Source organism: Bison bison, unplaced genomic scaffold (genome assembly GCF_000754665.1).
Source record: "Bison bison bison isolate TAMUID 2011002044 unplaced genomic scaffold, Bison_UMD1.0 scf7180017864100, whole genome shotgun sequence".
Classification (NCBI taxonomy): domain Eukaryota; kingdom Metazoa; phylum Chordata; class Mammalia; order Artiodactyla; family Bovidae; genus Bison; species Bison bison.
This window is the reverse complement of record NW_011494672.1, coordinates 905,418-929,155: the sequence shown is the minus strand read 5'-3', so window position 1 is coordinate 929,155 and position 23,738 is coordinate 905,418. Positions and strand designations below refer to the sequence as shown.

General features: G+C 42.8%; 1 protein-coding gene across 4 annotated transcripts in view; it reads left to right on the top strand.

The window, feature by feature from the left end:
* Positions 1 to 23,738, top strand: part of CRIM1 (cysteine rich transmembrane BMP regulator 1 (chordin-like)) — a 190,828-nt gene that overhangs the window by 85,650 nt on the left and 81,440 nt on the right. For 3 of the 4 annotated variants that reach the window (XM_010838618.1, XM_010838619.1, XM_010838617.1), the window contains 2 exons: positions 13,011 to 13,132; positions 22,551 to 22,733. In XM_010838618.1, the coding sequence (XP_010836920.1) occupies positions 13,011 to 13,132; positions 22,551 to 22,733 (305 nt within the window). The remainder of the gene's footprint in view (positions 1 to 13,010; positions 13,133 to 22,550; positions 22,734 to 23,738) is intronic. The other variant, XM_010838620.1, reaches the window with a different exon arrangement.

Here is a 23,738-nt window from a genome sequence, read left to right as displayed (position 1 = left end):
AGGGTCAGAACATGGAGGACAGAACTAATCACGGGCACATCAGCCCAACCAGACAGGGACGTCAAAGCCAGAAACTTCCTGCAGGGGGCTCAGAAAAGCCAGGTTCCTTCTCAAAGCTCAGGGAGCCCCTCTTAGTCCTCTGAGACAGTGTTAAATTTTAGATCATCCAGTAACAGTTTCTGTAGATCCCTGTGTTCCTAACAGTGTGCTGGGTGATTAAGTTGCTTGTATGATGCTTATTGAAACTAACCAGTCAGAATTATCCCTGAATATTCATTTTCAAAAGGACTTGATCAAATTAAAGCCTTGTAATTAATTATCATGTCCATCTGTTCCCAAGACCTTGTCTTGAAGAAGATGGCACTTAATAACAGTTTTTTTTAGATTAATCTATTAGTAGACAGATTTCTCTAATTCAGTTCATATTTTGGTTGTTCCCTTTCATTTGAATAATTTATCCAGCTGCTTTGGGGATAAATAAAATTAACTTACACAGTATGTAAAATATGCATTAGCATAGGGCAGATTTAAAACATTCCTGACTCTTGACACGCTATCATGCAGCATTCTGTTTTTAAATACATGCAGAAAAATTTGGAAATATATTTGAAGCCCTTCTTTCTCAACTAAGAAAAGAACTTCTATTCTCTTGCCCTCTGTCACAGTAATTTTTGGCCCAAAGGAGCAAGTCAACTCATGACTAAAAAAGCCAGAGTCTATATTAAACTCTGATGTTTGTAAAACAAAATAATTGTAGGAATTCCATGTTATTATTGGACTTGTCCCCAGAATGAAGAAAATATGCTTTCCTAGAAGTAAAACCCTTGCCCATTGGAGATGAACTGTCTCCCTAATAGAGAGTTTAATTTGTCAATAATTCACTTCAGATGTGTAACCCTGTACTTCCTATACTAGTGTCTTATGCCTTTTGTGTTGCATTTGACCAGTGTCTATTCTTATTTTGTACTTGTTTCACTCCTGAAACAACAAGCTTTAGGCTGTCACTCAGGAGCTTTCAGTTTGATATGAGGGAGACTGGCCATCGCCAGATGATAAATACATGGCCCTCTGACTGTTACTGAAAGAAAGTCACTCAGCTGAATTCTGTAAGACTTTCATTAAAAATGGAAAGAAGAATCCACAGCCTGGATAATACGGAATCTCGGAGGGCTTTCCACACCCACCCTCATTTGATATTATCATCATGATTCAGCCTATTGGAAGAATAGCTTCAGACAGTTCTACAGAAATGTTTTGTGAAGTTACTTATGAAACTAACAAGCAAATCTAACCTGTTAAAATCCTCCCTCTTTTAGAAATGCCAAAAGCAACACCCAGTACTGTGGACTGTATTTTACTCTTCATTGCACCTTTACATGGGCTGTAGGTGATAAGACTCATCATTGTGTAGACACAGTTTGCAGAGGGTTGAGAGTTATATTAGCTTAGCAGACATTTAACTGCTTGACTGCAACCCTGAAGATAGAGACAGCTGGTTTCTTTTGGACTTTTGCTCAGTCTGTTGTGAATGTATTATCACACAGACAAGTACATGTTAAATGATCCTTTCCTGATTTTGCCTTTGTTTGTATGCTATGGCTCTTGTGATAAGAGGACAGAGTGCTTTGATCTCCATTAACTAGATCATGGACTCTTGAAGACTCTTATGACACTTCCTAAGACGTTAGATTGTGTACTTTTTTGAGGACAAGGATCCACCTTTTAAGTCTCAGTGTCATCATTGTCTTTCACAGGTAAATACTCAGTATATGCTTTTAGTTAAATTTATAGGTAGTTAAGCTGTAGTAAGTCCTAGCACCAGAATCCCATAATGTTTTTAGTCTGTGTGGAGAACAAATATTTGAGTGTTTATCACGTGCTGGATGTTTTGCTAACCTTGTAGGAATAAGAAGTAGAGACTGTCAAGGAGCTTACAGACTAAAGGGAAGACAGATGGAGATAATTGGAGCAGTTTAAAGTGCTGTGTGCTTTAGAAGTAGAATTGTGCAAAAAACAGTAAGCTTATAAAGAGATACTGATTTTGATTGGGAATTTGACTGTTGGATTTGACTTTTGAGCTCAGTCTTTAAGAATGAGTCAGAGTTCACCAGATGGAGAAAGAGGAAAGGGCATTCTAGGCTATTGTGGTCATCAATTTTTATATTTTTAATGTGTCCTGCAACTTAAAAAACACCGATACAGTGTATTAACACATATATATGGAATTTAGAAAGATGGTGATAACGATCCTATATGCAAGGCAGCAAAAGAGACACAGATGTAAAGAACAGACTTTGGAACGTGTGGGAGAAGGTGAGGGTGGCATGATACGAGAGAATAGCACCGAAACATGTATATTACCATATGGAAAATAGATGACCAGTGCAAGTTCAATGCATGAAGCAGGGCACTCAAAGCCGGTGCTCTGGGACAGAGTGATGGGGTGGGAGGGAGGTTCAGGATGGGGAGACACATGTGCACCCATGGCTGATTCATGCCAATGTATGGCAGAAACCACAACAATGTTGTAATTATTCTCAAAGTAATTATTTTTAAAAAATCAGCACTAATCCCACCATGCAGGTAGTGCTGCTGCTGCTGGTAGAGCCTGAGACGCAAAGAGATGCAGGCTCAATCCCTGGGTCAGGAAGATCCCCTGAAGTCAGAAATGGCAACGTACCCCAGTATTCTTGCCTGGAGAATTCCACAGACAGAGGAGCCTGGCGGGCTACAGTTCATGGGGTCGCAGAGAGTCGGACACAACTGAGCTACTGAGCACACAGCACACTTGATGACTCAAGAAAAATGGAATTCATGCCCATGTTGTTTTTTCTTTTTTCCTTTGATAATCATCCCTTTTGCAAAACTACATCACTAGATCTAGATATTTTTTACTTTCTTACTGCTTTCAATTGAAGGTACTTCTTAGTATGGTACATCAGGCCTCTTGTTACCCAGCTCTGGCCTATCTCACTAGTTCATGTCTCCCGCAAGTTTTCCCCACAATATCCCCTGGTTCTCCAGCCCAGCATACAATATCCTCCTGATGACTTGAACCATTTGCTCCAGCCTAAACACACTAGTCTTTCTTGCCTCTGTAAATGTGGGTAGTTTCTTCCCTCTTCCAGGAATGCCTTTCCCTCCACCCTCTCTTCCCCATGTGACATGAACACTTCCCATCTGTACCCACTCTCACTACCCTGCTCATACGCACACATACAAACAGCATCGGCTCTTTGTGGCTGCAGTTGGAAGAATGATCTTAAGGGTTGAACAGAGGTCTTCAGACACGTGAGGGACTCCAGGGTTGAAGATGCAGAACAGCTACTGCCAGAAGTGTGATTTTTTTTCCCTCCACCAGTCATCAGCAGCTTGGGTATCAGCACTAAGGAAGTCACTGATTTGAATTCCAGTTTGCAACTGGCTGCCTTGGAGCTGAATTTGACCCCAAGACATGTTTTCTTGACATTGCCCTTTTTTTTCGTCCATCTTTAAATTAGACATCAACATTTAAAACCTGGGATGCTTCATGTAAAAATCTGGTGTCTCTTGAGCAGTTGGAAGGTATAGCAACATTGACTTATACATTTCTGCATGGAGTGAATAGTGAAGCCCCCTCAGAGGGCACAGACCCTCTAGAGTTGTCCACAACACCCTTCCTCCCTTTGAAAGAAGACAGTCATGTTTGCCATTTCAGGGTGTATCTGACTTGGGGTTGATGGTCAAGGGACAAGATATGGATGAAGTTTAAAGGGGCAGGGAATTTAGAAGCATCATGAAGCTGGTGGCTCAGGTAAAATGCCATGGGTTTGGGGGCTGTTTTGTGAAGGAGGTACCATCAGATGAGGCCCAGGCTTAGAATAAAAGGGAACCATTTAGCAGTAGAAGTCTCAGTAAGGTTGAGGAGTCAGTGTGGTGGGAGCCTGGGCCTGAGACAACAGAAAGGAAAAATGAACCATTATTCTGGAAATGCCAAAATCAGCCCCCAGTGTTGTGGACTGTAGGAAGTCTGATTTGACGTTTGAGAGAACTGTGTCTGGTGAAAGCAGATGGCTGAAGTGGAGGGGCAGCAAGGGTCACTGGAGTCCCAAAGACCAGGTGAGGGGGTCAGGATGGTGAAGAGGCTTCCTCTACATAGGGCTGGATGCTTCCAAATGATAGTGATATGAAATAGTTCACCGGTGTTGAGTGCTTCTACATTCCAGGCACTGTGCTGGTTACTGTCACACATCGGTGTATTGAATCCACATCGCCATCCCATGAGATAGGGAACTTGAATCATCCTTGTCCTACATGTGGGACAAGTGAGCTTGAGAAGGCTGATGGGGTGCCCTAGGTCATACAGCTCCCACGCAGCCAGATTCCTGCATGTCAGAGCACATTCTCTGACCCACCACCCCTCTGTAGGAAATGGGCAGGAGATAAAGCCCCAGGGGGCCAGGGGGGCTTGCAGGGAGGCTTGAGGGAGGAAACAGCAGCCACTGTGAAGAACAAGCCCAGGGGAGAGGTGAGTGTGAGGACATTCATGATCTCACCTTAAGAAAGTGGTATTTTCCGGTGAGCCAGGTAAGGGTTAGACCAGATTTGATGGTGCACTTTGTGATGATGATCGGGCTCTGGGAGAGGAAAGGGTTGGGGGGGCAGAGCAGTGGGCACGAAAGGATGAGTCGTTCCTGGGAAGCAGGGCAGTCTCTGAGGATGTGCACTCCCTTGAGGATGGGAGACCAGAGGGCCTTGCACTTTACACTGATGACAAGGATGAGAGGTCTGGGAATCGACAGCCCCAAGGGATCCAGGGGACGTGTGCCCAAAGTCGGCTCTTTCAGTGCCAGCTCAGGCCACAGGCAGCTCCGAGGGCCTACAGAAGCATTAGCAGCCCAGGTGGTAGAGGGCCTCTACATTTCCAAATAGTCCTGATTTTGGAGTTTGTTCTTCACGTGATCCAGGGGGGAGACAGAATGGTCCCCATCCGCTTGTGTTCTGGTTTGTTTATATATATTCGATACCTCCCTAAACCACACTTCTTGAACCAAGCACCAGGCCCTGTGTATCCCGAGCCCACCCAGCTGAGTGCCTGCTGCACGCACATACTCGGCAGAGAGTTCCAGGATCACTGCATGTTCACCAGCAAGCTGCTCCCATGTCCTGAAGCATCCATTCCTAAGGCGGTCAGCGAATCCAGCCCTGAACCGGGAACACCTGATGTTGCTTTATTAGAACATACTGTCCCCACCAGACCCACTCCTCCTCCTTCCCAGAGTGCAGCGTGCTGGTGTCCCCTCTTCCTGCCTGGGTCTCCATGCACCTCTCACTCATGTCTCCTCTCTGCAGCCGTCCTGCCCGCCATGGAAGCACACGCCAGTGTCTTGCTCCAGGCCTGGGGAGGTGAAGGCAGAGAGCTTCTTGTCCTGGGTTGTGGTAGTTATCAGGTTGTTGGACCACGCTGAGTTCAGTTCAGGACCCCCACCAGATCCAAGGTCTCGTGCTTCATGGGCCCTGGGGTGCTTCCCAGCTGTGTGTCTGTGCCTCTGGTTCCCCGGCTGCCAGGAAGAGTCTCTTGGAACAGTCCCAGCTCTTCCTGTTTAAACAGTCACACGGGATAGAGGACCTGTGCAATGTACACTGGCTTTCTCCTGATCTCACCTGCTTACTGTGGAGCTTGGCTCCGGAAGGTGATTTCCAGGAATGGCGTGAGCCCACAGCTCCTATTGTCTTACGATTTATACCACTTTTCTCTCAAACTTAGCACCTACAGTTAAGTTCCTTGAGCCACAGGCCAGCATTGAGAATCCAGCCATAATCATTGGCCCCTTGATAAAGCTAGGAAGAGGGTGGTCATAATGCCTGTGTCATTAAAGGCTTACAGTGGACTTTACTGTTGTTACTAATACCGTGTAGCGGCAAGTGCAGAGGACTGTTTTCTCTGTCCTCCGTTGATACTGTCCCTTTACCGAAGCATATCCTTCCGCTGCTCCCCACAGAAAAATGCAAAACACAACAGCGACCAAAAAGCACAGAGTGATTTTTCTGTGTCTTTGAAGGGAAAGTGATGCAGAATGTGGGGTTTCTGGTTTTACAGGTGAAAAGAGGAGTGAGGAGGCCTCTGGGAGGAGGCGTGTGGTCCTTGGAGCCAGGCCCTGTGCTTGCTGCTACGGCTAAGGCATGTGCTGAGCCTCCTGGGTGGTGGAAATGAAAGCGATGGTGGAGGAGTGGGCTGGGGATGGCGTGGGGTGGGGGCTGTCAGTAGTAAATCTTACAGATGAAGCTGGAGAAACATGGTGAGAAACATACATAGGCAGGGCAGTTTCCTATCAGCTTAGGCAGGCCCTCAGCTGGGAAACTCATTTCTTTTTGGAGGTTTTATTTGCAGTCTTCTTTAAAAAAAAAAATAACACAGAACTTACACATAGCTAGAAAGAGGTTAGAAATTTAATCAGTAGAAAGATAGTAGATAGATCAGATTTAATTAAAGTTGAAACTACTTTTTATAGACTAGGACTGTGTTTTATGTGTCATTATAACTTCCATTACTGACAGTTATTTTATTGTTACGGGGTGTAGAATCCTAGCAGTACACATGCTTTGCCCTTTTAATTCCACATGTATTCTTGTTTCCTGTGTAAAGACAACACTGCCTCCCACCTAAATAGAGTCATTTTTTATTTATAGACAGTGATTTTCTCCTTGCTAAGGGCTCAGCGCTCAGCTTGGATGTGGAATGCATCCAGGGTTGGGAGACATGTTTGCAGGGGCCTCAATAAGTGGTGTTTCCTCCAGGAACAGGTAGGAATGACGATCTGCTAGGGGACAACGAGGAGTCTGATAGTTTGCTGCTTTGTTGAGTGGTGGGAGGAGGGGCCAAGAGGACCCTTCTCCCCACAGCGTCTTCTGCCATCTCCCTATGGTTTAGCATCCTTTACAGTTCCTGTCTGTTGATTCTTCCATGTAGTTATGAAGACATGCCTGGTAATACGGAGATGCCAGCATTGAGTGTATCGTTCCTTTTCCTGCATTCTCCTTGGGCAAAAAAGAAAGAGACAAGGCCCATCAGGAGCCAGGCCTGAAGGTTGAGGTGCTTGGTGAGGGGGGAGTGGGGAAGGGAGAGAGTGTGATGTGCTTCCAGAATGAGGTGCAGACAAGGAGAAGCTGCAGACAGGGATGAGCCAGGATCAGACTGTGATGGGAATGCCAGTGTTGGAATCCTGGGATTTTATGGTTAGAAGAAAGCTCATGAAGGTCCAACCATCTCGTTTTAAGGAGGAGAAAACTGAGCATCCCACAGTTTAAGTGGCTGGCTAGCAGTCATCCGTTTTCTGATGGGTGATGGTATTGGATAGTGAATTCAGTTATTATTTTCTTCATTCCAGGTCTCTTAACTCATAAGCTAGCTATGTTCAGGCAGGAAGGAGACTTAGTAAATGATGGAGAGCAAGTGCTGCTGATCAAAATATACTGCTCAGTAAATGACAGAACTAGTTGCACACGGCTTTTGCCCCTGGGAGTGCAGCCTACGTTACTGAGACACTGTGCCTTGGTTGTCGTTCAGTTGCTTGGCCGTGTCCGACTCTTTGCCACTGTGTGGACTGCAGCACTCCAGGCTTCCCTGTCCTTCACCATCTCCCAGAGTTTGCTCAAACTCATGTCCATTGAGTCAGTGATGCCATCCAATCGTCTCATCCTGTGTCGTCCCCTTCTCCTCCTACCTTCAGTCTTTCCTAGCATCAGGGTCTTTTCCAGTGAGTCAGCTCTTTGGCATCAGGTGGCTTCAACTTCAGCATCACTTCCTTTAGGAGCAAATTGTTCAGAAAGTGGGCCCCAGATTCCCAGTGGAATCTCCTGGAGATCTTATTATCCAGGCAGCTTCTAGAGCCCTGCCCCAGACAGATGCTCAGAGAAACAGTCCTTGATAATGGTACCCTGGAATCTGCATTCTAAACAAATTCCATAGTCTTTCCGTCCACACACTGGTTTTGAAAAGCACTGCACTGAGTAGCTCTGTGTCTAAAATTTATAAAAAATAAAAATTTTAAAAACAATGCATGGTCTAACCTATGACTTACTAGCCATGGGGGAAAAAAAGTCTTATTCCAGATTATTGTTTGGATGTCTTTATATCATTCATGTTTTTCATTACGAGACAAATAAGACATGTCCCTGCATGAGGGGAATTCACAGGAGAAGCAGTAGGATTTTGATTTTGTACAAGGAGCAGCTCTATACAAGGAGAGAGAGCTAACTAATCCCGGTTGCTTATTTGATGAGAGAAGGCCTTGTGGAGCGAGCAGGTGGCCCTAAGGCTGCATGGAATTTGCCTGGGGAGAAAGAGGCAGGCATTTGAGACAGAGTGGTTGGCAGAGCTGTGGCACTGAGTGGTGGAGGTGAGGAAGGAGGATGCAGTGAATCGCAGATTGCCATTGTCACTGTCTGCATAGATATGTGTCACATATGTGCATACACTGTGTCACATATGTGTGCGGACATATTCTACTGTCTCCTCCACACGTCACAGCATATGGAAACTAGAAGATATGTAGAGACTTGACTTGGGAGCACCTTGAAAGTTGTACTGGGACTCTGGCCTGCCTGGGAGTGTCTATGTAGATCAGGAAGTAAATGACACAAAGGGAAGGCCGGAGTGTGCACTGCTTTTCAGCCCAGAGAACCAGCCCACACAGGCCTCCTAAGGAGGGGAGTGCCCTCTAGGGGCTTAGATGATTTTTCTGAGTGCTGTTCATCTTTGTGCTTGCCACTAAGCTGGATCCATTACCCACTGGAGAGGGAAGAAAGACAGCTTCACTAACCTACCTGGCTGCAGCTGTGATTACATTATGCAAACATTTATTAATGTGGTACCTTGATTGATGATTATCTTAATACCGAGGATAACATTAAAGGCTTGATTTTGCAGGCACATGGCACATACAAGTTGGTTCTTGTTGGAGGTTAAAAAGCCCTTAGCCTATGATTCCTTTTATATGAGCTGACCAGAATAGGAAGATCCGTGGAGAAAGAATAAAGACTCGTGATTGCCAGGGGCTGGGAGAAAAGAAATGGGAAATACAGGGCTTCTTTATGAGATGATGAAAATGTTCTAAATTTAGGTAGTGGTAATGGTAGCCCAACCCTGTGAATATAAATACCATCGAATTGTATACTCGACAGGGGTGAATTTTATAGTATGTGAATTGTGTCCCAATAAAGCTGTTGTTTTATTTATTGGTTTTCTTTAAAAAGCCCTTAGCACTTCTGCTCCAGGTGTCCTAAGAGAAGTGTGGTGTTTAGGGTTTCAGAGAGGAGTTATTATCTAAAGTGATCTAGAAAGACAGATGGTATCTAGGACAGACAGCGGGAGATGAAAGCTAGATAAGGAATGTTCAGCAGGGAGCAGAGTAGAAGGCAGTGCAGAGACAGCAGAGGGAGGGCTTGTTTGGAGAAGGTGGAGAATGAAGAGAACTACTGTATTTGAATAAAGATATGCGGAGGACTTGAGAGTGTTGAATGCTAGGCTGACAAGTTTATCAGTTAAATGAAGAGTAACTGAAGGCTTTTGACTACTGGAGTACAGGAACTGAACCATAGGTCGAGTGTGGCATGAATTGGGAGAAGGAGAGACCTAAGTGAGGGGAGACCAGGTCAGAACCTGGAAATTGGAGGATGGAAGGTTTAAGAAGTGAGGAGTAAGTGTGGGCATCAGTTTACTTGTAGGTTAGTCTGTTTCCTCAGCCACTAACCCACATGTTTTCACATTCCATTGCTTGTTCTTTATCCAGGCTTTGGGGTTAAGGGTAAGAGGGAGATTGGGAGGAGGGACCAAAAAAGAATAAGGATGAAGAGAAATGGTGATAAGGGCAAGATTCTGCTTGTGTACTTCAGTTGCTCTGTAATTTTGCATTTCCTCCTCATGACTCACTATAAATAACAGGATAGGAAACCTTATTTGATTTCAGATCAGTTGACGAGGCTGCCTGCCTCACTGTTCCCATCTGTGGAAGGGAAGACTACCCACCTCCAGTGTAGGTAAACCAGAGAATCTAGAGTAATCTTACTAGAGAATTTTGATCAAGCTGCCTTGAACTCAACATTACTTATAATGTAATAGATTTCCTTGGGAAAAAGGTTCCTGATCGGCCCTCATTTGTTACTTGAGACAGTACAGACTTTATCCATCAAAAGAGAACTCACGTGAGTTGTATTTTGTTGAACTATGTGAAATTGCCATTTGACTATTCTTGATCTGCAAAGAAGGCAGTTTTGTAAAGCCTTAACCTAATAGATACTTGCTCAATAGATATCCTATGTGAGCCCAGATTTTCCCTTTTTGGTTTCCTTCATAAGTTCCTTCTTTTTTAAGGTGCTAGTGGTCTTGAATATCTACTAGTTTCAGATTCTGAGGAGTCAAAGGTGGCGGTAACTACGGAGGGCTTGCCTAAGGGCTGGTCAAGAAGGGGAAGGAAGCAGGAGCAAGCCCAGCGGCCAAAACCAGAGCGTCGGAATCCTTGGTGCTGTATTGCACAGTCCTTCTGGGTTAAGAAATAAAAATTCAGCCTAAAGGGTTTTCCTTTCTTCAGTGGATTACTAGGCAGTCGTGCAGTTTTAGATCTTCTGCAGCATGCCAGAGACAACCCATGTGGGTCTCTAAAAAAACGAGAGAAGTATTTTAAAAAGTGGGAAATAGGTTAAATGTAAAAATGGGGATAGGTCAAATGTAAAAGCGGGGGAAGCAGGTTTCCGTGGTGGCTCTGTGGTGAAGAATCCACATGCAATGCAGGAGACACACGGGTTCAATCCCTGGGTCTGGATGATCCCCTGGAGAAGGAAACGGCAGTCCACTCCAGTATTCTCATCTGGGAAATTCCACGGACAGAGGAGCCTGGCGGGCTACAGTCCATGGATCACAAAAGAGTCAGATAAGACTCAGCGACTAAACAACAGAGGGGGGAGAATAGACTTAAGGCGAACTTAGGTTTTTCAAGTTGGTGTCATTTCTGACAGCCTAGCACACAAGTGCACGTGCATGTTCAATAAAGATCTCTGAAAGGTCAAAAGACATCAGATGAGGTATTTATTGGTTGGTCGTATGCTCCCTGGTGTTTAACTTAGAGTGATTTCCTAGAACCCAACAGTGGGAGAGAAGATACCCAATCCCCAAAGATGTGGAAGGTTGGTCAGCTGTTCTTGTAGGATGCTTTCATTGTCATTACATCCAGATACTGGAATCAGGGTGGGGCCTCTCAGTGCTCTTTCCCCATTAGTCTGTGAACTCTGAAAAGTTAAAGTTGTACAGAGTGTCAAGTGCAGAAAATGTAAAGGATATATTGTTACTATAATGTCACAGGAATATGATCATCTGTTTAAAACTGCAGTGGCCACGCACATAAAAATGAGAGATGGTCGCATAACCTTTCCAGGGACTAAAAGCTCAGTTCATGTTTACTCAGCCGTGGAAGGTGATTGTCCTGTAGGAATACAGATTATGAATTGAGAGCTCCTCGCTCTGCTCACATCAAACAGCCAAACATTTATTCTAAATCACAGTCAGAAATACCACTGCAGCAAAACCTTAATTACCTAACACCCTCAACTCCACTCTAAAGCATGTATAGCCATTTCCCCACAAGGAAGAGGCCTCAGAGGGGTCACTCACACCTTTCCAGTGGCTTTAATGATCTTTGGTGCAGATATTATCTGAATTCATTTCTATTTTAGTTCTACACTTAACTAAATTGTCATTAAGTCTCTGGGTCTGATTATGGAAGTACTTGTGGAAGACAGGCATTTTATTTTAGAAAAGATCTGAAGAAAAATAAAAGAACAAAACAATCAAATAAGAGAGAAAAAACAGAATTAATGAATTGAGGTGTTAATAGTTCTTCCCTCCTGGGAATGTTACCCTCCCCGAATCTTGACCTCTCTGGTACATAAATACCCACATGCTTCCGGCAAGGATGTCTCTTTTTAGGAGGCCTTCCCTTCACTCCTGTCGACCTGGGAACTCCCTTAGTCATCCTCTCCACCTCTGACCCACGCTTCCATTGCCAGGGGAGTCCCGGCAGAGCCTGGCTGCTCCTCCCTTGTGTTACATTCACATCCTGACGCCCTGCTGCACTGGGCTTCTCATTTCCTGCCTCCAGTTTCATTCTGACACATCAGCATCGGGCAGTTGACAACATCTTTTTCTCTTCTTCTTTTTTTTTTTTTTTAAACCTGCCTCTTATTTTCCTGCAGTCAAGCAAATTTTGCAGGAGAATTAAAGTTAAGGGTGAGAGCCAACAGAGGTAGTTTGCATTCAGAAGAATATACACATGCAGCTTAGAAAATCTAAAACATTAAAACTCTCAGCATCCAGATAGCTGTCACAAAATCCATTTGCTACAGCTTATACCCTTTATTTGTAAAGAGCTCCTCGGTCTTCAATCAAAATCTGTATGTTTTATTATACAATTATAAATTAATGTAGCTCCAGAGGAGGGTGCTACTAGGCACAATCACACTGATTAAAAAAAAAAAAAAAAAGCTGAAAAACTAATGACCTATTACTTGAAAGAAGAGTCAGAAACATTGCTGAGAAACACCTAAAGGTCAACAGCAGCAAAGCAGCATTATAGAATCATTAGAAAATGCAGGAGCACCGTTCTGTGTCAGCCCGTCCAAGCATCACTGATGTCTGGAGAGACAGAATAATGTATATGCATAAAAAGATGGCCCTGAGTCATCAAGAAAGTGTCTGTTATGCTCAATACCAGTCTGGTTAAGTAAGAAATGAAGTAATGCATTTTAGGAATTTTTCTGTCCAAATGGTTAATGTTAAATTTCTGGGCGTATACTAAGGAGGTGAGCCTTAGTTGTTTGGAATGCTGGTTACGTTAGGACCCACTCCCCGCTCCCCGGTGATGCCAGATACACAGGACAGTGTCGTGGAGAGGGGCGAAGAGTGTGCCGGCCACTCTGTGGCCTCCCAACTTCTGTGCTGTTTATTCACGGGGTTTTCCTTCCCTTTTCTCTGGTTTCAGATGCGAGTGTCTCTCTGGCTTATGTGGTTTCCCCGTGTGTGAGGTGGGATCCACTCCCCGCATAGTCTCTCGTGGAGATGGGACACCTGGAAAGTGCTGTGATGTCTTTGAATGTGTTAATGGTACGTGGGGTTTCTCTTGTTCTCAGCGAGTATACATTTATGCAGGAGGAGGAGGAGGGAGGGTTCAATCTAGCCACTTCTGTCTTTTTAAAAGACAGACAACATGCTCAGGGAGTTGATGAAACTCAGAATAGTTGCTCAAGATCCCACCACGCAGTAGGGAAAGTTAGGAAGGGAATCCTCATTCCACTTTGTAGAGAAGGCATTTTTGAAAAGGTCATTGCAGACTACACGTGGCCGTCATACTCTGCTGTGTGTCAGTAGTTGAGAAATTCTAGGGTTGCAGGAAAAGGACCGCAGAAAACGTGGCCGTGTTCTCCCAGTCAGAAGACCTCATCCCGTGGCTCTTGGAGGTAGTCTGTGTAACTAATGCCACACTGCGTTAGGTCACAGAGTGACCACAGTTTGAAAAGAGAAAGGACTGTATTCCTCTAGTTCATCCTTTTTCTGCCTAGAGGAAACACCTCTGGCCAGCCCCTAGTCAGTAGTAGTGTCCTCATTAAAGCTGGAAACTTGTGGGCCAGAAAAGCCATTCTTCAGTCCCAGGATTCCTTCACGTAAAACCCACCTCTCTCCCTCTCACCTTTCAGCAGAGGGCTTGGTGTGTGACAGCCTGGTGTTTATTGAATTTAGATGCTAGAAGGGAAGAGAGCCTAAATCATGCTTCTCCATCAGAATTCTCAGAAAAGCAAAGAATAAACTCAAGCAAGTGAAATGTCAGTGATTTTTAGAGAGCATTATTTAGTCAGTACTTAGACACACAAGGAAAATGACTTTGAATGTGGACAAATACAACCAAATTATACAGATAGAAGCATCCATTTTAACTGCTGCCTATAAGAAATCAGGGTTCAGAAGATTTTCTGCCCTTCTCCCAAGCTGCCCCTCCCCAACAAGAAAGGGTTATATGAAAAGTCCAGACTTGTTTCACAGAGTCCTGTAGTTTTTAGGCCAGAGGCTACATGTTTTGTTCTGGTTTTTTCCCACTTTAAAGAAGCACTGGCAGTATGACTTTGTGGTTAAAAGAGAACACGGACTGGAACTGATTGACTTCATTTTGAAAATCAGTTCCTCCACTTAGTAGCTGTATAGCTTTGGCCATCCCTTTGGTCTCTGAGCCTCATTTGCCACATCTGTCAAATGGAGAGAATAACAGTAAATGCAGTGAGGTTTTGTATGTGAAGCACTAGAAACTGTGCTTCGAGAGCAAACAGTCTCTATGATTCTGTGTGCCTCCTTCCTGCTCACCGTCTTGGCCACTGCAGGATGCTGCTTCTTGGCTTCAGGCACGCAGGGAGAGGCACAGGGCAGGCTCCATGCACATAGACTCTTCTCGGTACCTCTCCCCGCCTGCTTTATCATCCAGCCGGTAGTGATGTCTTCACTGCCAGCAAATGGCCAAGCCTCTGATACTTCCTGCTGAAGCTAATTGACTGAAAGTGATATTCTGTGAATATTTGACTCATACCATTGGGACCGAAATAGTTGGTCCTTGTCCTGGGCTCCAGCATCTCAGATGTGCTTCCTTCTAGTACTCACCCCACTCCGTGTCTCTTTCTCACCCTAGAATCTGAACTGCCAGAAAACAGGGAATCTATCCTTGTGTCTGTGACATTAGCACATCGCCTGTTTCTCGCGGGGCACCTGGGTTCTGACACGTGGCTGGGTGAGCAAGCAAGTGATCTGATTCATATCGTCTGAGTTCCCTCTAGAGTGGCTGTTAATTGTCAGCCCATAGAGGAGTTACTTTGTGAGAATCCACTATCTTTCACTGCCCCACACTTTAATCTGAAGTCTCTTATGCCCTGGAAATAACACCTCTAGTAATACAACTTGCTGTTGTATCCGCTGGGTGAGAAACTGGAGTATCTTTCTTCTTTCTTTCTTTGCTTCTTAATTATAGAAACCCAAGTGTCAGGCCTTCTCATCAGGACATTCACTTTACATCTCACCCCTATGTGATGCAGTTTGGGCAGCTGATTACTGCCCCTATTTAACTTCAGTGGCCTTGGATAAATCTCCAGGGCCTGCTCCCATTTATAGAGCCCTGAGTTCAAGAACAGGCCTTCTACTGTGGGAAAATGTGGAGACAACAAAGCAGTAACAGAATTTCTGGTGTTTGCCTCTTTCTTGCCACCATAAATTAGTTGGGTGATCTTTGCTTTACTTCTTGTCCTGCTATAGTCTGTCTGTTACTGCATTAGTCATTAATTGTAGGTGAAGCTAGAAACTACAATACTCTGAAGATTTAAAATTCCATAGGATAGTATTTACGGAATTCCATCTCAAAGTCTGTATTTCACTTTTTTTGGCATACATACACACACTTCCCTTCCATACACATATTTGTGTGTGTGTATGTATATATTTGATTATTTGGCACCCAGTGCCCTGGTGAAATCATACTATTGTCATAAGATCCCCATTAGAAGGTATTACCTATCAAAAATTCATTATCCTTGCCCGGAAGAGCAGGGGTCTATTTTATGTATACATATTTTTTAAAGCCTTATATGTATATATATATATATATATATATATATAAAGCCTTACTTATCCACAAAGAATTTGAGGCAGTTTTACACTAAGAGCAGACACAATAAAATAGTGGTAAAATATTCGTGAGAAAAGAGAGTCAGACTGTACAGTTGTATGTAAAAGTTGAAAAGCAAAAAGGAAGTGCCCACAGGTGTGCAGGCCATAGCGTCTGTCTGTGTAATCGCTGGAGTTAAATGTCAGGTTAGGCCCCCGGCATCCTGGCCATCAAAGTGGAAAGGGAGATAGAATCGGACCCACAACTCTTATTTTTAGAGACAAGAAACCTGCCAGACAGGGCAGCATCCTCCTCGTACGGAAACTTTTGAAAAGAGAGCACCAAATGACACAGTAAATTGTGTCCTCAGTTGCTTTACTCCCAATTTCCTCTGGCTGCTTTTCTCAATAAAAAGTAAAAGCAAAATATTAAAATACACCTCTGTGAAGGCAGTTTTCAGGGGTGAGTTGAACACCCATCTGAAACCTGGATGCCTGAAGATCTGTTTCTTGATTTTGAGAATGCTGCCCAACCCCTTAGCCCCCACCACTGCTGTACCCCCGCAACATGTAGGAAGGTATTGGAGTAGATCTGGGAACCCCAATTCAGGAGACAGTGGGCTGCTGTCTAACCCCATGTGAAGAAACGGAGCTTACCTGCCAGCACTCAGTCCCCTCCCTAGCTGCCATCCAGGTGATCCATATGCTTACATTATTTTTTTTAAGATAAGCATTATAGTGAAAACAGAAGATTAAAAAGAGGGAATTCAAGAACTCCTGAGTTTTGAAAACATTGGCCTAGATGAATGGATGGGAAGAACAGTCTCCATAAATGTCACTCCTCTTTTCTGTTGGGTTTGGTTTTGTATGGGTGGGGGGGTGGCTGAGTTGCCCATCGGATTGTGGCAGTCTGTGACCGAGGGCTGAAAGGAGGACCAGCACAGTAGTAGCTGAATGAGAACCCTGTTGTTTAGAGACCAGATGAGCAGGTGGTGAGCTTGTGTTCCTATTGTGTGAACTTGTGAGACATCAGTATCATCACCTGGAAGGATGACCTCCACAGCAGTGTTGAATAGTCCCACATCTTCTTGGGGAAATGGTTCTGTGTCTGCTCTGGCCCAAAAACATGTTTTTTCATCCGTCACTGGGGGTTGAGTGACGGCCTCTACTTTAGATGGACGTGTGTCCTCTTCCATTTGGTAACAGTACATCTTACTGCCTTACGCTGGCCCAGCTCACTCATTTCTAGAGGCATTTGGGTTTGAATAGGGAAGTCATCCATGCTCAGAGTATGGAAGTGATCATTTGGTTGCTTAGATATGATCAAGTGTCCAACATACAAAAATGCACAGAAATCCAAACTGGAACACCATGGTTTGAGTGTCATAGCCATTTGAGTGTTGTAGCCACTGACTCTTCCAGCATCAGACACTAACATGTAAAATCAATCAATCACAGGAGAGCCAGACCCAAAGTCAGCTTCTCCTTGTGTAAAATTTGGGCCTAGAAAACTCAGACCTTGGGTTTCCCTTGTGGTCCAGTGGTTAAGAATCTGCCTGCCGATACAGGGGACATGGATTCAAACCCTGCGCCGGGAAGACCCCACAGGCCTCGGAGCCGCTAAGCCTGTGCGCCACAGCTACTGAGCCTGTGCTCTAGAGCTGGGAGCCACAACTCCTGAAGCACTGAAGCCCGAGTGCCCTAGAGCCTTTGCTCCACAACCAGAGAAGCCACCGCAGTGAGAAGCCTGACCACTGCAATTAGAGAGTCACCCCCACTCGCTGAAACTAGAGAAAGCCAGTGCACAGCAACGAAGATCCACCACAGCCAACATAGATAAATCTTCATGGAAAGAAAAATCTCAGACCTTCAGTTTGTTAATAAAAAAGTTAATATGAAAACATCTGTTGAGAACACATTGTATAGCAGTGATGCTCAATAATGTTCCTAGGGATGCAAGGTCTCCTTCTACAGTAGTGGAGAGTATATAGCACTTTGAAAGGAATATTCCATGCAGTATGCATTTATTGAGCATCCATTGTGTTCTGCAGGCCTTACTAAGCTAATTTTGAGTGATACAGTGTTTTGCAAGTACTGTTCCCCTTCTCTTATCCTGAAGTACCCTCTAGCAGTATGCTCCAGCACACACGCCCGGCTTCCCCCACACAGAAAAGGTGGTTTCTTCCTTCACGTATCTAGAAGCTCGTGTACCCTGCCTTTGTGATTCCATCAGTTTGTGGTTGGTTTATGGAGAAATTTTCAGACATTTCTCATTTGTCGTGCGGTTATCTCTTTTTTGACTTATTAAGTCTGCCTACTTTGTTCCCGTACCATTCACCCCCAGAGAAAGAAGACCAGAGGCAAGACATCAGCCATTTTTCACTGAGATATTACAGAGAAAAAGCAACAGAAGTATACTTATTTGGACTTTTTCCCTCCATTTTCACATTTGATGTGAAGTTCTACATTTTAGTCTTTTCCTTTGCTAAAATTATGTGTCTATCACCATCTGCCAATCAGCATGATTTGGCCAGGCCATAGAACTTACTAGCAATCTATACTATAAAATTCTTTTTCAGGAGTTCTGGAATATAATAAAGAGGGAAGAGAAGATTCCAGAATGGAGAAACATAAAATTTAATTGGGAAGACACAAAAAAACATGCAAAAATCTTTAAAAAGACACTTTGTGCATCTCAGTGCATATGCACTTTTATTCATTGAGAAGTACAAGTTGCATAGTAAGTTATTCTATTTGTAATATTATTCTTTTCTCCATCCACGGAAAATGTCCTCTTACAGAGGTAGTGGTACCCTCCCTATAGTTCTGAAATTCACCTCTATCCCCAGCAGGTGAAGAAGTAATTGGTCATTGCTCCTCAAAGGATACTGCCAACCATTTTTATTGTGCACTTTTCTGAAGAGCTTCTCTAAATTTGTCTCAGCAGCAAACAGGGATTTCATTATATCATGTGATTTTTTTTTTTTTTAATCCTGAAGAATCAGTTGTGTTTTCAAGGCTGTGTTCTCTGGGACTCACCATCTCTCTGAGTTCCACGCCCTTGCTCTCTGCCTATGCTAGTGAAACGTAACTGCCCTAGCTTTCTTGTCAGTCTCATCTCCTCCCACTCAAGCTCCTACACAACCCGCCATAAGAGCGAGTTCATCTGGAGCCACTTTGTTCACAACCACAACCTTTCCTCCTCACTTCTTCAAATCTCACACCAAGATTTGTGGCTTCACCCAGATGGTCGTTGGGTTGATGAAGGCAAATAGGTAATTAATATAGATTGGTTTCTTAAAAAATGTTTTTCTTCAATTTGAACGGAAGCTCAGCATTTTGATAGAAGGCAGTATTTTGCCTCCTTCCACAGCATGCAAATTTGATTGGTGAAAAGTGCTTCATTTCCTGCACTTTGGAACTTGGGGTTTAACTGCCCAGTTCCTTCCAATCCCAGCTCAGTTTAGTGTGTTAGGTAAAAGCATATAGACTTCTTAGCTGTAATAAGATGATTCTTTCTGACATGAATTTTCTGGGGGGAAAAAAATAGCATATCCAGCCAGTGCTAGGGAAGAGGTTCAGACATGCACATATACTGCCTTTGTGAAAATACATGCACACAGATCATCTCACACTAATGATGAGACTTTAGGCAAGCTGCCTCATCGCTTTAAATTTCATTTTCCTCATTGAAGAAGTAGATGTTAATACTTGTTCTCTATTCTCAACAACATTGTTATAAAGTCAAATTAACACTAGTTTGTCTAAGTACAAGACAAATGTAAATGTACTCAAAATGCAGTGGAAATCTCATGTATTTCAAACATGCAAAGTGACATGTGGAGAAATGATGTTAGGACAGAGAAGCCCATGGCTTACGTATGTCATAATCCAGTTTTTCCTACCTTTTTAAATAGGTTGCATTAGCTCAGGAGAACTTTTCTTTTTTACCTTGGAATTACTTTTATTTTCCCAGCTTTACAGAGACACATACCAGACAATTCACCAAGTGAAGTTGCACAATTCCATGATTTTTTAATGTATTCGCAGAGTTGCGCGATTGTCATCACAATTTTAGAACACTGTCATCAATCCCCCCAGAATTCCCAAGCTCTTTAAGTCACCCGCTATGTCCCCCAGACTTTCCAGCACTAGGAAACCACTAATCTACTTTCTGTCTCTGTAGATGTGTCTATCATGGGCCTTTCACATAAATAAAATCCTGTACAACATGTGGTATATTTTGACTGGCTTCTTTTGCTTAGCGTAATGTTCCCCAGGTTCATTTATGTTGTAGTATATATCGGAACTTCATTCCTTTTTATGGCCAAGCAATATTCCATTACATGGATATACCATATTTTGTGTATCGTACATCAGTTGGCTGATGTTTAGAATTTTTCTGTTTTTTGGCTACTGTGAATAACATTGCTGTAAACATTTGTGTACAAGGTTTTATGTGGGTAGATGTTTCCATTTCTCCTGGATGTGTATCTAAGAGTAGAATTGCTGGATCCTCTGGTAATTCTGTTTCATATTTTGAGGAACTGCCAAACAGTTTTTTCAAGACACCTGCACTCACCAAGATGTATGAGAGTTTCCATTTCTCCACACCCTCATAAATATTTGTTATTATCTATGTCTTTTTCATCTTAGCCATCCTACAATATGAATCAATGTCTCATTGTGGCTTTGATTTGTATTCCCTTAATAAGTAATGATGTTAAGCATCTTTTCAGTGCTTATTGGTCATTTCTGTATCTTATTTGGATAAATTTCTGTTCAAATATTTGCTCATTTTTCAATTGGGTTATTTTTATTGTTCTTTCTGGATACAAGTTCTTACATATGTCAAATTTCAGATTGCACCATTGTTAAAGGTCACAAAATATGAGAGTTTATTTCTAAATTCTTAATCAATTCCATTGAACTTTGTATTTATCCTGATGTCAAGTACTACATTGTCTTGCTACTGTGGCCTTGTAGTTTGTCTTAAAATCAGAAAGTGTGACTCCTCTACCTTTGTTCTTCTTTTCAAGTTTGTCTTGGCAATTCTGGGTTCCTTGAATTTCTTACTGATTTTAGGATTCACTTGTCAGTTTTTGCAAAAGAAAAAACTAGAATTTTGATAGAGATTGAATGAATATGTAGATCAATTGGGGGAATGTTTTCATCTTGCCAGTATTATCTTTCAGTCCATGAATATGGAATGTATTTTCATTTACTTAGGGCTTCTATATCTTCTTTGAACAATGTTTTTTAGTGTTCAGAGTACAAGTATTGTACTTTGTGTTTAGACTTATTAAATATTTTATTCTTTTTGATGCTACTGTGAATGCAATTTTTTAACTTTATTTTCAGGTCGTTTATTACTAGTATGTAGATATACAGTTTATTGGAGTTGCAGATTTACCCTGAAATCTTGCTAAACTTTTTGTTCTAATAGTTTTTTAGTAGATTTCTTCTTTTTAAATTCAAAATCATTTTGTTGGTAATTAGAGTTTTCCTGCTTTCTAATATGGGTGCTTTTTATGTCAGTTTCTTGCCTAATTACCCTGACTGGAGCCTCCAGTACAGAGTTGAATCATAGTGGTTAGAGGGGACATCATTGTCTTAATCCTGAGCTAAGTAAGGGGAAAAGCATTCAGCTTTCACTATTAAGTATGATGTGCTAACATCATAGATGCCGTTTATCAAGCTGCTGTTTAACACCTCTACTGCTAAGTTGTTGAATGTTTTTTTATCATGAAAGGGTGTTGAATTCTCTCAGATGTTTTCTCTTTGTCTGTTGAGATGATCCTATGGTCTTGTCCTTTATTCTATAGACATTACATTACATTATAGTCAATTAATTACATTAATTGATTTTGGATGTTAAACCAACCTTGCATTCTTGGGATAAATCTCACTTGGTATATGATATTTTTTATATGCTGCTGGATTCAGTCTGGTAGTACTTTTTTGAGTATTTTTATGTTTATATTTATAAAAGCTATAGATCTGTAGTTTTCCTTTTCTTCTGATGTCTGTATCTGGAGGGAGTTCTTTTAGGTCAACCAAAATTAGAGATAAGGAGTAGATTTAGAGGAGAGTGTTTTTGTGCAGAGAAAAATTTTAAATCGTTGATATCATTATCATTCTAAATGCAGGGTTTTGAGTACTTAGCAGAAAGCATAGTCTTGAAACACAGTGGGAAGAGTACAAGATTTTAGTTGAAGAGCTATAGTTTTGGCTTCTATCATTTGCTAAATATGTAACTTTGCACAAATTACCTAGGATTTCCTCACTTCTACACTCAGGATAAGTATTTCTACATCAGACCTTTGTTTTGGGGATTAAGTGAAGTAATGTATGTAGAAAGTGTTTTTTAAAGGCCAAGCACTATTATAATTATTGATTATTAACTAAATAGAAAAAAGAATTTCAGAGAAAACACTGGAGAAACAGAAACATAACCTAACAGGCCTAAATAAATTTTTTGAGGCAGAACAAAACGTAATGTGGATTCAGAATCGTTTACTTGAGATGGTGATTTAGCAAAACACACATTTTGTTTAACAAAACTAAATCTTTTTAAAGCACATATCAGAAATGTCAGTTTCATGGTCAAATAATTACTTTCATTTGGGGTAAGGAGAAGCCAGTATAGATTTTACTAAGGGGAATTTTGATTCCTTGTTATAATGGGGATAATGATGTGTTTTGTTTATTTTATAGTACTTTACATAGCTTTATTGCTTCTGTTGTAAAAAAATTATATTGAGTTTAATAAAATTCCATTAAATTTTAACCTTGTGCAGTATTTTCTAGAGGCTGTTTGAAAAACATGAAAGGGCACCACTCAGAAATGACTCTGAATATGCTTTGTTTGTTTTAACTCCTCTAGAAACAAAGCCAGCCTGCGTGTTCAACAACGTGGAGTACGGTGACGGAGACATGTTTCGAATGGACAACTGTCGATTCTGTCGATGCCAAGGGGGTGTTTCCATCTGCTTCACTGCCCAGTGCGGTGAGCTGAGCTGTGAGAGATACTACATGCCCGAAGGGGAGTGCTGCCCTGTGTGTGAAGGTAAGGAAAGCTGCCAATTAGAGAATAATAAGAACACGTTTCCCAGCTGGCTCAGTGGCAAAGAACCTGCCCACCAATACAGGAGACCCAGGAAACACGGGTTCAGTCCCTGGGTTGGGAAGATCCCCTGGAGGAAGGCATGGCAACTTCCTCCAGTATCGCCTGGAGAATTCCGTGGACAGAGGAGCCTGGTGGGCTACAGTCCTTGGGGTCACAGAGTCGGACACGGCTGAGCGACCTAACAACAAAGCATCAGATCAGATCAGTCGCTAAGTCGTGTCCTACTCTTTGCGACCCCATGAATCGCAGCACACCAGGCCTCCCTGTCCACCACCAACTCCCAGAGTTCACTCAGACTCACGTCCATCGAGTCAGTAATGCCATCCAGCCATCTCATCCTCTGTCGTCCCCTTCTCCTCCTGCCCCCAGTCCCTCCCAGGATCAGAGTCTTTTCCAGTGAGTCAACTCTTCGCATGAGGTGGCCAAAGTACCGGAGTTTCAGCTTCAGCATCATTCTCTCCAAAGAAATCCCAGGGCTGATCTCCTTCAGAATGGACTGGTTGGATCTCCTTGCAGTCCAAGGGACTCTCAAGAGTCTTCTCCAACACCACAGTTCAAAAGCATCAATTCTTCAGCACTCAGCCTTCTTCACAGTCCAACTCTCGCATCCATACATGACCACAGGAAAAACCATAGCCTTGACTAGACGAACCTTTTTTGGCAAAGTAATGTCTCTGCTTTTGAATATGCTACCTAGGTTGGTCATAACTTTCCTTCCAAGGAGTAAGCATCTTTTAATTTCATGGCTGCAGTCACCATCTGTAGTGATTTTGGAGCCCAGAAAAATAAAGTCTGACACTGTTTCCACTGTTTCCCCATCTATTTCCCATGAAGTGGTGGGACCGGGTGCCATGGTCTTCGTTTTCTGAATGTTGAGCTTTAAGCCAACTTTTTCACTCTCCACTTTCACCTTCATCAAGAGGCTTTTGAGTTCCTCTTTACTTT